The following is a 16,820-nucleotide window of genomic DNA, read 5'->3' as shown; positions in this document are numbered from 1 at the left end:
TTAACCATTACACTATCCAGCCACTAGTAGAATACTACATGCCTTATCACCATGGTAACAACTCTAAAAACGTTATTAAAGACAGGAGATAAGCTTAGTGAATTGAGGGAATTGTCTGTTTAATAATATTCACTGGAACCCCGTTTCAGCTGGGTTCCAATGCATAGATCTGCTTTGCAGAAATTGGCCCTAGCCTTTTCTATATCAGATATCAAAGGTAGAGGGCTTTTTCTGCAAGGTGGCAGGGCTACACACTGGAACCTGGCTGATATGGATCTTCGGTGAATCTTATACAGACAATATGCTGGGGCATTGACATTGGCAGGTCAGAATGGCTGACAGGGTAGTGTCAGTTTCCTAGCCAAGAGCTTTTTGTTCCCAAAAGCAGATGCCCTCTTAATAAAGCTTTCAAATTCCTAAGTTTTGACAGTGATGAAATGCATTTTATGTTATATACTTAATGTTACTTATGTTATACTTTATGATATATACTCAATCAACAACATTGTTATATGCAAAATAGGGGCGTCGGAGGAACCAGAAACTGAGGAGTTGGATGATTTTTGTACCGACTTCAAAGCTGTGTGAATGATTGCAAGGTGACTAGGGTTGCCGCGGTATACCGGTATGACGATCTACTGCGGTTTGATTGTGCATGGTAATCATACCATGCACAATCTCGTTTTATCTGTTTTCGGGTGCATGGCGACGTAGTGGCGGGCGCACAAAACAGCGAAGATAAATACATACTTGTCGGCAGGTCCTGCACGCTGTACTGGCTTCATTCTACTTCCTGTTCTTGCGTCCCATTTCCCTGAAACAGCGCCTCCTGGGTGCTATTACAAGGAGATGATATGCAAAAACAGGAAGTAGAATGAAGCCAGTAGCAGGACCTGCCGGCAAGTGAGTACTTGTACCCCCACTGCTGCTTGCCCCCGCTGGCAGTGGAGGAGCACATACCGCGGGCACCTATCCTGGCTACACCTACCCTTGGCTACCTATGCTGTGGCCACCTACTACTGGCTACACCTATCCCTGGCTACCTATGCAGCAGCCACCTACTACTGGCTGCACCTATCCTTGGCTACCTTTGGTGCAGCTACCTACTACTGGTTACATCTATCCCTGGCTACCTATGCTGCGGCCACCTACTACACCCATCCCTGGCTACCTATGCTGCGGCCACCAGCTGCCTGCTACACCCATACATGCCTACCTATGCTGCGGCCACCTACTACTTACTACACCCATACATGCCTACCTATGCTGCGGCCGCCTACTACTGGCTACACCTATCCCTGGCTACCTATGCTGCGGCCACCTACTACTGGCTACACCTATCCCTGGCTACCTATGCTGCGGCCACCTACTACTGGCTACACCTATCCCTGGCTACCTATGCTGCGGCCACCTACTACCTGCTACACCCATACATGCCTACCTATGCCGCGGCCACCTACTACTGGCTACACCTATCCCTGGCTACCAATGCTGTGGCCACCTACTACTGGCTACACCCATCCCTGGCTACCTAAGCTGCGGCCACCTACTACCTGCTACACCCATGGCTACCTATGCGGCGGCCACCTACTACCTGCTACACCCATCCCTGGCTACCTATGCTGCGGCCCCCTACTACCTGCTACACCCATCCCTAGCTACCTATGCAGCTGCCACCTTTTACTGGCTACACCTATCTCTAATGCCACCAGGAATTTTGCAGGAGCAGGGTGAGCCTTTTTACAGTATTATCCAGTGCCCTAAATCTCCCGGCGGCTTAATCATATGTATGCCGAAGGATTGAGGTACATTATTTAATGTAAGGGGGGGGGGGGGGGTTCTGGGTCCAAATAATTGTATAACACCGTATACCGTAATTCTGTGGTATTTTTTTGGGGACGTTATCAGACCGTGGAATTTCATATCGTTGCAACCCTAAAGGTGAGGTCTTGTTTTTCATAGTATGAATGAGGCCTTAAATTGCCTAAATAAAATATCAATATCTCTAACTGATCTCATCACTCTGCTTGAATCTGGAACTGATTTAATCTAAGCATACAATCAAAATGTCAACTTTTGCATATTTTACTAATTTAAAATAAATAAAAAAAAAAAGAGAAAGAACAGGTATATCAATGGACTGAGCTACTATCACACTGTATAGCTAAGCACAAGACAATCTCAGAACAGCCAGCTTGATCCACATGCTCTCTCAGCTTGACATGTGGCATAGTGATAATGCAGATCCATTAGACAAAAGGCAGGCGCACACAGCACAGGAAACTGACAAAACACCACAAGGAAGTAGAGGGTGTGGTCTGCCTGTGTATGCAATGTAGAGCAAGGTTCTCCAACCCTGGCCTCAAGGTCCACCAACAGTGCATGTTTTGTGGAAATCCACAGAGGTAATCAGCTCTGCTGAGACACTAATCACCTCACCTGTGCATGTTTGCGGTTTCCTGCATAACATGTAATGTTGGTAGGCCTTGAGGACAGAGTTGGGGAACTATGATGTAGAGAGAATTACTTAGAGTGGACTTAAAAGTTTGGATAGTATCTACTTTACCAAATCATTCAGAGTACAAGTGAGAACGCTGGCATATTACAGTCCAGCACTGCTCCCTCTTAAGATATAGGCTTGACAGGATCTTCAGTTACAGTTGCTTACAGGCACCATGGAAGCCAGAATAAAAGTGGCTAGTGCTGAGTTCAAGTATTTTAGGTAAAATCTGAAAATGTTACACTACTTCTACTATTCTAATGATTCCCTTAGGGCTCATTACCAGTAGATATTCAGCAATACAGTTTTATTGTGTCACAAGTTTGAAGAACCCACAAGGACACCATTCATCATATAGGAAGCCAAGTCTGATGTTTTCCAAAACGGGGAAAAAATAAAAATCTATGTTGCTGTTGAACAGGCTGTCATCTCTTTTAGAACTAGGCTCTTAAAAATGAATAGTCATTTTACTGCTAGACTTTTAAATATCCGCTTCCTTGTTTGACACATTCCAAACCATGTCAAAGGTGTCAATCCTGAAGAGCACAACCACTTACACCGTATCTCACGCTGCAATACACCAATTATGGTAACAGATAGGCAAATGTCTTACTGAGAAGTGAGCAGTGAGAGAAACAGCCACGGACATTTCACTTGTACACCCCCCACTTCTATTCTCACATATTCCCAGTCTATCAGCTGACAGAACAGGATTACATACACACCTTAAAGGACTTCCATTTTCTTTATGAAAAAAATGGTGTTATTGCACTCAGTGTGATAGCGAATAACAAATACTTGTGATGACTGCAAGTGTTTATTATTGTCAGTTGACTGTCATAAAACATACTAGAACTGGTTATATTGCTTTTAAAAGAAAAGCCAAGGAAGCGTTAAAGGAGAACAGTATAAAAAAATAAAATTAAAAAAAGTTCTGAGTGACCGAGTCACAATTTATATTTTTGTTATCATAAAAGTTATAAGCTGCAAAAGTTTTCTATATCTAGCCAGCTGTACAACTCACTCTGGGTTCCAGTCTGCAATGTCTTTCGGTTGGAATGGAGAGCAGCCTAGGGACCCAGAAGAAAAAGTAGTTGGACCCAGTGGATGTGCAGGTTGGCAGAGGTCAAACTGAGGAGACCTAAGCTACAACCAGGAAAGAAAGCCATAGCAATCCTTGCCCAGCAAGGTCCATACTTTACAATGGTGGGGAAGCCAGTAGTGACACAATCAGTGGGATTTGGAGAGGAAAGAAGATCTATTGCACATGGAGACGATCTGCAATTTATTATTTGGGGGGTGCACAATCCACTGGACATTTTGAACTTACTTATGGTAAATATTAGCTGAGATTTAATATACAAGGCCCAAAAATGTCAGTTCAGACAGGCAATTTGTTTTGGTTCAGATCTACAATATTCTAAGTGATACAAAAAGTGTCACTAGTCTAGTTGGGGGGGAGACTTATGGGCGCTTCCTGCTCTTTGCAATATGGTCGCAAACACTAATTTTTAGTAAATAGGGGATGCAGCATCAAACACTATCCACTTCTCCAACCAAATCAGGTTTAGTAAGGCAGAGCTTGAGCATCAAGCTCTCTAACTCTCTAGTAAGGCCACATCTGGAATATGGAATTCAGTTCTGGGCACCACATTACAAAAAAGATATTGCAGTTTTAGAGCAGGTGCAGAGACGAGCAAAATTGATACGTGGGATGGAAGGTCTCACTTATCAAGAAAGGTTAGATAAACTGGGTTTTAGTCCAGAGAAAAGACGCCTTAGAGGGGATCTAATTAACATGTATAAATACATCAGAGACCAATATAATAGCTTGGCGGATGAGCTTTTTGTCCCTAGGCCTTCTCAAAGGACTAGAGGACATGATCTGCGCATGGAGGAAAAAAACGTTTTAGCCATTTATTTATGAAAGGGTTCTTTACAGTAAGAGTGATTAAGATGTGGAATGCATTGCCACAGGAAGTCATTATGGCAAACTCTATACCTGCATTTAAAGGGGGCTTAGATGCTCTACTTGTGTTGAAAGACATCCATGGCTACAATTACTAGGTAATCGCTAATGATGTTGATCCAGGGATTTTATCTGATTGCCATCTGGAGTCGGGAAGGAATTTTTCCCTTTAGGGGCTAATTGGACCATGCCTTGTAAGGGTTTTTTCGCCTTCCTCTGGATCAACAGGGATATGTGAGGGAGCAAGCTGGTGGTGTACTTTATACTGGTTGAACTCGATGGACGTATGTCTTTTTTCAACTAAAATAACTATGTAACTATGTAATGTTTCCCCTGGGTCCACTTTTTCTTACAAATTAGTTAATGTGACAAGTTGCAGTGAGCAGGAAGCGGCATTGGTCTAAGAGTTTCCTGCTGGGTACCCTCAAATAGACTAGCCCCCCAAAAGTAATAAAAGCAGATAATCAGCAGAACAATTAAGTAGCTTGTTAAAACGTTACTCAACATTACTTTTTCAAAACGAATCCAGTTTGGTTCTCCACAAAAAAATACCTACAGACATTGGGACAGTTATCACTTATTCACACCTGGAAATCTTAAGGAGGATTGCTAAGGAACTACATCCCATTTTACACAAGGATCACAGACTGAGAACGATATTCCCTAAACCTCCACTCTTGTCATATCGGCAACCACACAATCTAAAACGGTTGATTGTCAGGAGTTCTTTGAATAGGCCTCAACAAAACGGAACATCACCCTGCCGACAAAAAATATGTGGGACCTGCAGACACATTTACTCCACTGACAGGGTAACGATACCAGGTTCACAACAGGAGTACAGAGTACAAGGTACTTTTTCCTGTGGTTCCACCAATCTGGTATATCTGATCATGTGTGCTAAATGCCCCAATGTTATGTACTTGGGAGAAACTGGACAAACTCTGCGCAAACGTATGAATGGACACAGGCACACTATTAATGATAACAAATCTGGACTCCCAGTTGCTACACACTTTCGGTCCAACGGACACAGCATGGATGATCGCGTCACTGCCCTGAAGGGTGGCTTCAAAACGTCAAATGATCGATTAATAGCGGAAACAATTGGTTCAAATTGGTTATCAATTGGTTCAAAGCTGTGGAGAAGGGTTTGAACAAGGACAACAACTTTCTATATTGGTATGAGATTGATGATATTTGAACTTTCTAAGCCATTATAGCTGAACTTGTGCACTAAGAATTTATGATACCTCTGTGTCAGTCCAACTCCCAGGTCTGTGAGCAGGTGTTAAACAAGGATCCTTATCTTAGCTTACAACCTCTAACCCCAGGTCGATGGTCTGTGTGAATTAAGGCATCTTAATGACATGTATTTATGCTTGAAAAAATATCTATTTTCCCTTTTGATGTTGCATGTATATAGCTGTCTGTACCACCAGTTTGCAAACTAACAGGATATAAGCCCGAGGAAGGCTGCAAGGCCGAAAGCTTGCTTATTTTTATTCATTTTTAGTTAGCCAATAAATTGTATCATCCTGGTTTAAAACTTCTTGCTTTTACTGATGGCTAACACGGTACAATACCCTACTGCTACACTTATTCTAAATGACCTAATAACTGCAAGTCTATGAATACAGTCAGGGGCCAGCAAGAGCCCTCTGTCACCAGAGCCGAGGAAGAGAGTATTCCACCCGATTCCCCATACTGCTATAGGCAATAGATGATGTCTTCCAAGTCATACAACGGCTATCACTTGAGGGAACAGAATTATCTCTAGAACACCACACGGTTTTAGCTGTGAATGACTCATCTGTCCTTAAAGGATAAACTAAAAAAATTCAACCTGGTCATAATAGAAAAGTGTTAATTCCAGCTAAAATGAGAGGTTTTAGGATACATCCATGCACATCTTCATACATTTTTTTATATCCATTATTTCTCCTATGAATCTTAACTAACTGAAGTTCACTTTTAAATGAGGTTCTTCTAACCTACAGAAAGTTATAAGCCCTCTTTCAGCACTCAGATACTTCTGATGAAAAACACAACCGGTCGGAGCTGGAGAACGCTTTTCCCTAATGAATAGTTCACCTGCACTTGAAGCATGCCACACACAGAGTGACATCATGCAGCCAGTACAGAAGAAAGAGGGGGGAGGGAGCTCAATCCCAATGTACAGAGCAGGCAAGCTGTTATTATACAGCAAACGGGGAAAAGACAGACTACGAGGTACAGCTAATAAATCTGCATGGCAGAGACTTACTGAACCAGTGCCTGAAGAGGTTGGGAAGATCCATTCTTTTCATATGGAGTCTGTACTGCAGAGAAGCAGATCTTTCAGAAAAGAGTAAAACTTCCTGCTGCCCCTGGGGTGGGGGACTCTGGATAGCAGCAGTCACATGACCGAGCCCTTCCTACGGAAACACATTCAATTCTTTGGACAATCCTCCTTGTGGCTTAACCCCATCAGTTCCAGGCTAGCAAACACTGACATCAGAGCAGAAACCAGCAGCAGGATACAGTCTGCAGCTAGTTGAGAATACATGAACTTCTGTGGCCACTTACAGTTCCTCAGACTTGGTGACCACATCTTTCCTTGGGTTCTGAAGATCTCACTGACACTTACATAACATCCACTGGGTTGTTCATACAAAGGGGCTTTTCTGAACACAATCTATATTATTTCTCTGGACAGACAGGCTTCAAGTAACAGCAACTGAGTAAAGTCGCTACTCAGGCTTACAAAACAGGTAGGAAAGCAGTTTTAGGACATGCCCCAAACACTCACAGCAGAGAGGTACAAACCCTTGCACACACGTTCAATAAAAGTCATTTGAAACTTCCATCGAATTATCGATTTTGCCAATTTGGAGGGCAACCATTGTAAAAAAAAATAAATAAAAATGTAGCTACACAACAATGAGTGACCACTACCAGTTATTGTGCTGTTACACTATGAAGAGTTGATGCCTTTTTATTTGAAGTCTCCATGATAGTCAAATTGGTGGTAAGGCACGAAGGATTACCAAAATGGGTACTGACAGAGATATATCAGCAATCATACCGATTGCTACTTTATAAATAATGGCGACTGTCGTCTACTGGGCTTATAGTTGCTAATTAAAGGGACTGAGCACCTCTCATGGGTATGCCTTTAAGACTCCGACCAGTATTGCAAAGTACTTAAAGATGCATACCTTTCTGTAGCTTGTGCTCTCCTCTTTCACTTTATGCCGTTCTACACCAAATCGTTTTCGTTCAATTTCAATTAAAAAATTGTGGCTGCCATCTTGGCTATAACTTCCGGGTCACCCGTCTTCTCTATTATAGAAGTGCATCACTGAATTAAGTAAGAAGAGGAAGTGACACGCAAGGCCATTGCAAGAGGCTCCTCCAGAGGGGTCATAGCATGACTTTGTTGGAAGTCGTCTGGCTTAAAGGTATACCCATGAGAGGTGCTCGGAGTCCCTTTAATTATTGGAAAAATGGCAATCGATGGAAGCAGGTGAACTATTATAAATCGTTGATTTACGGTAATTAGCTCAGGTTCCATGATGCGAGTCTTACGTCCGTATCTTCTACTCAAATCAAAGATAGTTTTATTGGCATTACCAACTTTCATAAAGGCATTGCCAAAGCAGGAAGAAATGGGCGACATGGAAGAAGGGGGGGGGGGGGGGGGGATCATGAAAGGGGCTGAGATAGGGGTACAGTGGGTTAGAAGTTCGTGGACATTTTTAGGTTTACAATTCATTTATGCTCCTCTCAGTCTGTGGCATGCTGTGACAGTGTGCAATGATGGTTGCTGTGGATTCCTCCTCTCCTAGCAGAATGCAGAGTTTGCTCTTGTCCTGTAATGCGTGAAAGTCTGGAAATAGTTCCATAAACTTCTTTATAAAAAAAAAAAAAAAAAAGAAAAGAAAGTTTCCCTGGTTGCAGTACCACTCTAACAATTCCCGGACATGAGACTCGCGCTAAAAACTGCCGCCACCACTTGTGCACCCACCTAATCATGAGCAACTGCTCTTATAGCAGCAATCAGCCATAAAGTTTAAATACAAAAAAAGGTAAAAAAGTTTAACGTTAAAGTGACAGCGTCACATTAAAGAGAATCTGAGGGTTTTGGGGTTTTTTTTTGGGGGGGGGGGGGGCGCAAATGGGACACAGAGGCATGTTCTCTATCTCATGACATATCTCTGTGTCCCCACATTGCAGATCTCTGTCCCCCCCCCCCCCCGTGCTATAGCCCCCCCCAAGATTAGCAACAATTTGGCGCTATCTTGGAGGTAAACATAGGGGAGAGCACGTCCCTGTTTTAAACGCCTACCGGGGTGTTCCTGCAGGGTTTCCGTTGGGCAGCCCTCTCTACCTGGCTGCGCCCCCTGCCGCTCCCCCGCCTCCCTGCACGCTGTGAATGAGAGCATGAATCTCTCATTCCAGCATCGTGACCCAGAGGTCACGAAAGTGAAAGTGGGCCATTGCGGTCCACAGGAGTGGCGGTTTTGGAGGGTTTACCCGATTTCGCTCAGCCCCTCGTATCAGGTAGCCTTGATTTATTTTTAATTCAGGAGCCCACCTCTGGCTCTCTTTAAAAAAAAAAAAAAAAAAAAGCACTGAAGAAAGAACAAATGCATTATGCTTCACACGCTAGATAGTTTTAAGCCAGTAGTTGGGGCCTTTCTCTAAAATCTAGCATGTGTACGGTGGCCCGGAATGCATTTGGTGAGGCCATGGTTCTCCTCCTCATCCCTCCCACCCTGTCATGTGGCATTGTCAGAATCAGAATCTTTATTTCGCCAAGTGCGACCGAGGTCGAACCCGGAATTGGTTGTGGTTCACACATGGCAGTGGAAACAGGCAATAGACAATAACATAAACAAGCAAGACAGTCGTAGACAATCGCAATAATACAAGCAGGACAGGCAATAATACATCAAGACAGGCAGTACCTACACATTTTTAATGGTCTATGCTAGGGGTCTGCAACCTTTAAGACATAAAGAGCCACTTGGACCCGTTTCCGAAAAGAGAAAAAAACTGGGAGCCGCAAAACCATTATAAAACAAATCTAACACTGCATATATTGTTTCTTACCTCAATGCTATATACAGGATCAGATATGACCCCAATATGCACAAATCATTAGCAGATATGACCCCAATATGCACAAATTGTTAGCAGATATGACCCCAATATGCACAAATTGTTAGCAGATCTGACCCCAATATGCACAATCCTTCAGCAGATATGACCCCAATATGCACAAATTGTTAGCAGATATGACCCCAATATGCACAAATTGTTAGCAGATCTGACCCCAATATGCACAATCCTTCAGCAGATCTGACCCCAATATGCACAATCCTTCAGCAGATCTGACCCCAATATGCACAATCCTTCAGCAGATATGACCCCAATATGCACAATCCTTCAGCAGATATGACCCCAATATGCACAATCCTTCAGCAGATATGACCCCAATATGCACAATCCTTCAGCAGATATGACCCCAATATGCACAATCCTTCAGCAGATATGACCCCAATATGCACAATCCTTCAGCAGATATGAAAAGAAAAACCCATTTACTCATCTAGTCAGAAGACCTCCTGTCACGATCTCCTCCTGTCCCGACCTCCTTGTGGTGCGCAACTCCCACGATCCTCTTCCTTCCCGACGTCACGTCCTGCCTGCATTACACTGCAGGGCTACGGGAAAATGGCCGCCCGAAGCCCTGCACTGGTCCGGCGGCCTCTCTGATAGGCTGCCGGCCAACGGCAGCACACGTCACACGTGCGCCGCAGCCACTGTGTGTCACACTACCGGAGCCGCGTCCTAGGAGCCGTGGCAAAGGTGAAAAAGAGCCGCATGCGGCTCTGGAGCCGCGGGTTGCCTACCCCTGGTCTATGCAGTACAATATGCGGTTGGCTCATAAGCAGAAATCCTCCGGGTTTGGATATTGTGCTGCTCAGGATTAAAGTAAGTTCATTGAAAGAATCAGCACCTTGAGTAGAGTTCTGCCAAGAAGAGCCCAGGTTAATAGCTGGGTTATTTACTGGCCCAGGCTCCAGTGTGCCTTGTCCAGGCTAATTGGCCAATTTGACCTGAAGTGGCTAGTGTTGGGCGAACAGTGTTCGCCACTGTTCGGGTTCTGCAGAACATCACCCTGTTCGGGTGATGTTCGGGTTCGGCCGAACACCTGATGGTGTTCGGCCAAACTGTTCGGCCATATGGCCGAACTAAGAGCGCATGGCCGAACGTTACCCGAACGTTCGGCTAGCGCTGTGATTGGCCGAACGGGTCACGTGTAGTGTTGGGCGAACATCTAGATGTTCGGGTTCGGGCCGAACATGGCCGAACTCCGAACATAATGGAAGTCAATGGGGACCCGAACTTTCGTGCTTTGTAAAGCCTCCTTACATGCTACATACCCCAAATTTACAGGATATGTGCACCTTGGGAGTGGGTACAAGAGGAAAAAATTTTTTGCAAAAAGAGCTTATAGTTTTTGAGAAAATCGATTTTAAAGTTTCAAAGGGAAAACTGTCTTTTAAATGCGGGAAATGTCTGTTTTCTTTGCACAGGTAACATGCTTTTTGTCGGCATGCAGTCATAAATGTAATACATATAAGAGGTTCTAGGAAAAGGGACCGGTAACGCTAACCCAGCAGCAGCACACGTGATGGAACAAGAGGAGGGTGGCGCAGGAGGAGAAGGCCACGCTTTGAGACACAACAACCCAGGCCTTGCATGAGGACAAGAAGCGTGCGGATAGCAATTTGCATTTTGTCGCCATGCAGTCATAAATGTAATACAGATGAGAGGTTCAATAAACAGGGACCGGAAACGCTAACCCATCACAGATGTTCATTGTTCATGTTACTTGGTTGGGGTCCGGGAGTGTTGCGTAGTCGTTTCCAATCCAGGATTGATTCATTTCAATTTGAGTCAGACGGTCTGCATTTTCTGTGGAGAGGCGGATACGCCACCGATCTGTGACGATGCCTCCGGCAGCACTGAAACAGCGTTCCGACATAACGCTGGCTGCCGGGCAAGCCAGCACCTCTATTGCGTACATTGCCAGTTTGTGCCAGGTGTCTAGCTTCGATACCCAATAGTTGAAGGGTGCAGATGGATTGTTCAACACAGCTACGCCATCTGACATGTAGTCGTTGACCATCTTCTCCAGGCGATCGGTGTTGGAGGTGGATCTGCACGCTTGCTGTTCTGTGTGCTGCTGCATGGGTGTCAGAACATTTTCCCACTCCAAGGACACTGCCGATACCATTCCCTTTTGGGCACTAGCTGCGGCTTGTGTTGTTTGCTGCCCTCCTGGTCGTCCTGGGTTTGCGGAAGTCAGTCTGTCGGCGTACAACTGGCTAGAGGAGGGGGAGGATGTCAATCTCCTCTCTAAAGTCTCCACAAGGGCCTGCTGGTATTCTTCCATTTTGACCTGTCTGGCTCTTTCTTCAAGCAGTTTTGGAACATTGTGTTTGTACCGTGGATCCAGAAGGGTATAAACCCAGTAATTGGTGTTGTCCAGAATGCGCACAATGCGTGGGTCGCGTTCAATGCAGTCCTAGGCCGAAGAGGTCATAGCCTAGGGTCACAAAACCTGTTTATTGGGCAATTTCAATGGTGGCGAGTCTGACGTACATAAATCGCAGCAATGGCCGTTAGCAACGTCTGAATCTCACGAAATGTCTCATGCAGGTAGAAGACATATTGTTAGACTTGGGCTCCAAAGATGGGTTCCCTACATCTCTGCAAACCAGAGTTACAGGGCTCCAAATTTGGTAAAATCCCCCATAGGCTTTCATTGGGCCTCCTATTTACAGTTCCAAAATCTCACATCTTTTCAAAGGGCAATTACTCAGCAGTGGCAAATTTTCTAGCATTGTAGGGACCCTTAGGGGGAACATGACTGGTGAGTTTCGGGTCCCTAGGCCGAAGAGGTCATAGCCTAGGGTCACAAAAACCTGTTTATTGGGGCTATTTCAATGGTAGTGATGGTGACGTACATAAATCGCAGCAATGGCCGTTAGCAAAGTCTGAATCTCACGAAATGTCTCATGCAGGTAGAAGACATATTGTTAGACTTGGATTCCAAAGATGGGGTCCCTACATCTCTGCAAACCAGAGTTACAGGGGTCCAAAATTGGTAAAATCCCCCATAGGATTTCATTGGCTCCCTATTTCACTTTCCAAAATCTCACATCTTTTCAAAGGGCAATGGCTCAGCAGTACCAAATTTTCTAGCATTGTAGGGACCCTTAGGGGGAACATGATTGGTGAGTTTCGGGCCCCTAGGCCGAAGAGGTCATAGCCTAGGGTCACAAAAACCTGTTTATTTGTTGCTATTTCAATGGTAGTGATGGTGACGTACATAAATCGCAGCAATGGCCGTTAGCAAAGTCTGAATCTCACGAAATGTCTCATGCAGGTAGAAGACATATTGTTAGACTTGGATTCCAAAGATGGGGTCCCTACATCTCTGCAAACCAGAGTTACAGGGGTCCAAAATTGGTAAAATGCCCCATAGGATTTCATTGCCTCCCTATTTCACTTTCCAAAATCTCACATCTTTTCAAAGGGCAATGGCTCAGCAGTACCAAATTTTCTAGCATTGTAGGGACCCTTAGGGGGAACATGACCTGTGAGTTTCGGGCCCCTAGGCCGAAGAGGTCATAGCCTAGGGTCACAAAAACCTGTTTATTTGGGCTATTTCAATGGTAGTGATGGTGGCGTACATAAATCTCAGCCATGGCCGTTAGCAACGTCTGAATCTCACGAAATGTCTCATGCAGGTAGAAGACATATTGTTAGACTTAGATTCCAAAGATGGGGTCCCTACATCTCTGCAAACCAGAGTTACAGGGGTCCAAAATTGGTAAAATCCCCCATAGGCTTTCATTGGGCCTCCTATTTACCGTTCCAAAATCTCACACCATTTCAAAGGGCAATGGCTCAGCAGTGGCAAAACTCACCAGTCATGATCCCCCTAAGGGTCCCTACAATGCTAGAAAATTTGGTACTGCTGAGCCATTGCCCTTTGAAAAGATGTGAGATTTTGGAAAGTGAAATAGGGAGCCAATGAAATCCTATGGGGGATTTTACCAATTTTGGACCCCTGTAACTCTGGTTTGCAGAGATGTAGGGACCCCATCTTTGGAATCCAAGTCTAACAATATGTCTTCTACCTGCATGAGATATTTCGTGAGATTCAGACTTTGCTAACGGCCATTGCTTCGATTTATGTACGTCACCATCACTACCATTGAAATAGCCCCAATAAACAGGTTTTTGTGACCCTAGGCTATGACCTCTTCGGCCTAGGGGCCCGAAACTCACCAGTCATGTTCCCCCTAAGGATCCCTACAATGCTAGAAAATTTGGTACTGCTGAGCCATTGCCCTTTGAAAAGATGTGAGATTTTGGAAAGTGAAATAGGGAGCCAATGAAATCCTATGGGGGATTTTACCAATTTTGGACCCCTGTAACTCTGGTTTGCAGAGATGTAGGGACCCCATCTTTGGAATCCAAGTCTAACAATATGTCTTCTACCTGCATGAGATATTTCGTGAGATTCAGACTTTGCTAACGGCCATTGCTGCGATTTATGTACGTCACCATCACTACCATTGAAATAGCCCCAATAAACAGGTTTTTGTGACCCTAGGCTATGACCTCTTCGGCCTAGGGGCCCGAAACTCACCAGTCATGTTCCCCCTAAGGGTCCCTACAATGCTAGAAAATTTGCCACTGCTGAGTAATTGCCCTTTGAAAAGATGTGAGATTTTGGAACTGTAAATAGGAGGCCCAATGAAAGCCTATGGGGGATTTTACCAAATTTGGAGCCCTGTAACTCTGGTTTGCAGAGATGTAGGGAACCCATCTTTGGAGCCCAAGTCTAACAATATGTCTTCTACCTGCATGAGACATTTCGTGAGATTCAGACGTTGCTAACGGCCATTGCTGCGATTTATGTACGTCAGACTCGCCACCATTGAAATTGCCCAATAAACAGGTTTTGTGACCCTAGGCTATGACCTCTTCGGCCTAGGACTGCATTGAACGCGACCCACGCATTGTGCGCATTCTGGACAACACCAATTACTGGGTTTATACCCTTCTGGATCCACGGTACAAACACAATGTTCCAAAACTGCTTGAAGAAAGAGCCAGACAGGTCAAAATGGAAGAATACCAGCAGGCCCTTGTGGAGACTTTAGAGAGGAGATTGACATCCTCCCCCTCCTCTAGCCAGTTGTACGCCGACAGACTGACTTCCGCAAACCCAGGACGACCAGGAGGGCAGCAAACAACACAAGCCGCAGCTAGTGCCCAAAAGGGAATGGTATCGGCAGTGTCCTTGGAGTGGGAAAATTTTCTGACACCCATGCAGCAGCACACAGAACAGCAAGCGTGCAGATCCACCTCCAACACCGATCGCCTGGAGAAGATGGTCAAGGACTACATGTCAGATGGCGTAGCTGTGTTGAACAATCCATCTGCACCCTTCAACTATTGGGTATCGAAGCTAGACACCTGGCACAAACTGGCAATGTACGCAATAGAGGTGCTGGCTTGCCCGGCAGCCAGCGTTATGTCGGAACGCTGTTTCAGTGCTGCCGGAGGCATCGTCACAGATCGGCGGCGTATCCGCCTCTTCACAGAAAATGCAGACCGTCTGACTCAAATTAAAATGAATCAATCCTGGATTGGAAACGACTACGCAACACTCCCGGACCCCAACCAAGTAACATGAACAATGAACATCTGTGATGGGTTAGCGTTTCCGGTCCCTGTTTATTGAACCTCTCATCTGTATTACATTTATGACTGCATGGCGACAAAATGCAAATTGCTATCCGCACGCTTCTTGTCCTCATGCAAGGCCTGGGTTGTTGTGTCTCAAAGCGTGGCCTTCTCCTCCTGCGCCACCCTCCTCTTGTTCCATCACGTGTGCTGCTGCTGGGTTAGCGTTACCGGTCCCTTTTCCTGGAACCTCTTATATGTATTACATTTATAACTGCATGCCGACAAAAAGCATGTTACCTGTGCAAAGAAAACAGACATTTCCCGCATTTAAAAGACAGTTTTCCCTTTGAAACTTTAAAATCGATTTTCTCAAAAACTATAAGCTCTTTTTGCTAAAAAAAATTTTCCTCTTGTACCCACTCCCAAGGTGCACATACCCTGTAAATTTGGGGTATGTAGCATGTAAGGAGGCTTTACAAAGCACAAAAGTTCGGGTCCCCATTGACTTCCATTATGTTCGGAGTTCGGGTCGAACACCCGAACATCGCGGCCATGTTCGGCCTGTTCGGCCCGAACCCGAACATCTAGATGTTCGCCCAACACTAGCTAGCGTACCGACGAGAGGCAGGAGTTCAACAGGAGGGCTGCTTGGGGAAAAAAGGTGTCTCTACGCCTGTTAGTCCTTGGGCGGGTGGTCCTGTAGCGTCAGCCCGATGGAAGGAGCTTAACCTCTTGAGGACTGCAGGGCTAAACCCCCCTAGTGATCAGACCATTTTTAGTAAAAAAAAAGGCCACTGCAGCTTTAAGGCCAAGCTGCAGGGCCGCACACCACAGCACACAAGTGATTTCCCCCCCCCCCCCCCCTTTTCTCCCCACCAACAGAGCTCTCTGTTGGTGGGGTCTGATCGCTCCCCCAATGTTTATTTCTTTTTAAATAAATATTTTGTTTGTGTTTAAAAAAAAAAATAATAATGATCTGTTCCTTTAAAATCCTTCCCTCCCTCCCCTCAGCCAGCCAATCACGGCGATCAGCTCTCATAGGCTTCACCCTATGAGAGCCGATCGCTCTCTTGTCCCCCAGGAGGACAGCCATGTCACACGGCTGTCCCCAGTGCAGCGCTGCTGCTGATCGCAGCGCTGCACCATATACAGTCTCCCGAGCGGCAATAGCCGCTCGGAGACTGAAGGCGGGGCGGAGATCCGCCCCCCAAGCAGGAGATGCGCGCAGCGTGCGCGCGCATCTCCTGCAAATGTAAGCCCCAGGACTTAACGCCAATTGGCGTTAGGCGGTCCTGGGGCGGCCACGCGTGACGCGGTCGGCAACAGGTTAAAGAAGCGGCAGCCTGGGTGGGATGGATCCTGGGAGATCCTGTTAGCCCTTGTTTTCATTCTGGTAGTGTAGAGGAGGTCTAGAGGTGGCAGAGGAGAGCCAATGGTCTTTTTCCCGCTGAGCTGATAACTCTTTGAAGCTTATACTGGTCACTGGTGGTTGCTCTTACATACCACACGATAATGGTGGAGCAAAGGGTAGCTTCAATAGTGGCAGTGTAGAAGCTGGACAGCAGCTCCTGAGGCATACCAAATTTT

General features: G+C 45.5%; 1 protein-coding gene across 3 annotated transcripts in view; it reads right to left on the bottom strand.

The window, feature by feature from the left end:
• NCK1 (NCK adaptor protein 1) overlaps positions 1–16,820 on the bottom strand; it is a 167,014-nt gene that overhangs the window by 46,735 nt on the left and 103,459 nt on the right. The window contains exon 1 of one of the 3 annotated variants that reach the window (XM_068280403.1): positions 6,736–6,825. The exons of the other annotated variants lie outside the window; for them this stretch is intronic. Coding sequence (XP_068136504.1) covers positions 6,736–6,778 — 43 coding nt within the window. The 5' untranslated portion in view covers positions 6,779–6,825. Of the gene's footprint in view, positions 1–6,735; positions 6,826–16,820 lie in introns of those variants that run through there. 3 annotated transcript variants of the gene reach the window in all.

The sequence above is a fragment of the Hyperolius riggenbachi genome, chromosome 4 (genome assembly GCF_040937935.1).
Source record: "Hyperolius riggenbachi isolate aHypRig1 chromosome 4, aHypRig1.pri, whole genome shotgun sequence".
NCBI classification, from domain to species: Eukaryota; Metazoa; Chordata; class Amphibia; order Anura; family Hyperoliidae; genus Hyperolius; species Hyperolius riggenbachi.
This window is presented reverse-complemented; position numbering and strand designations above follow the sequence as displayed.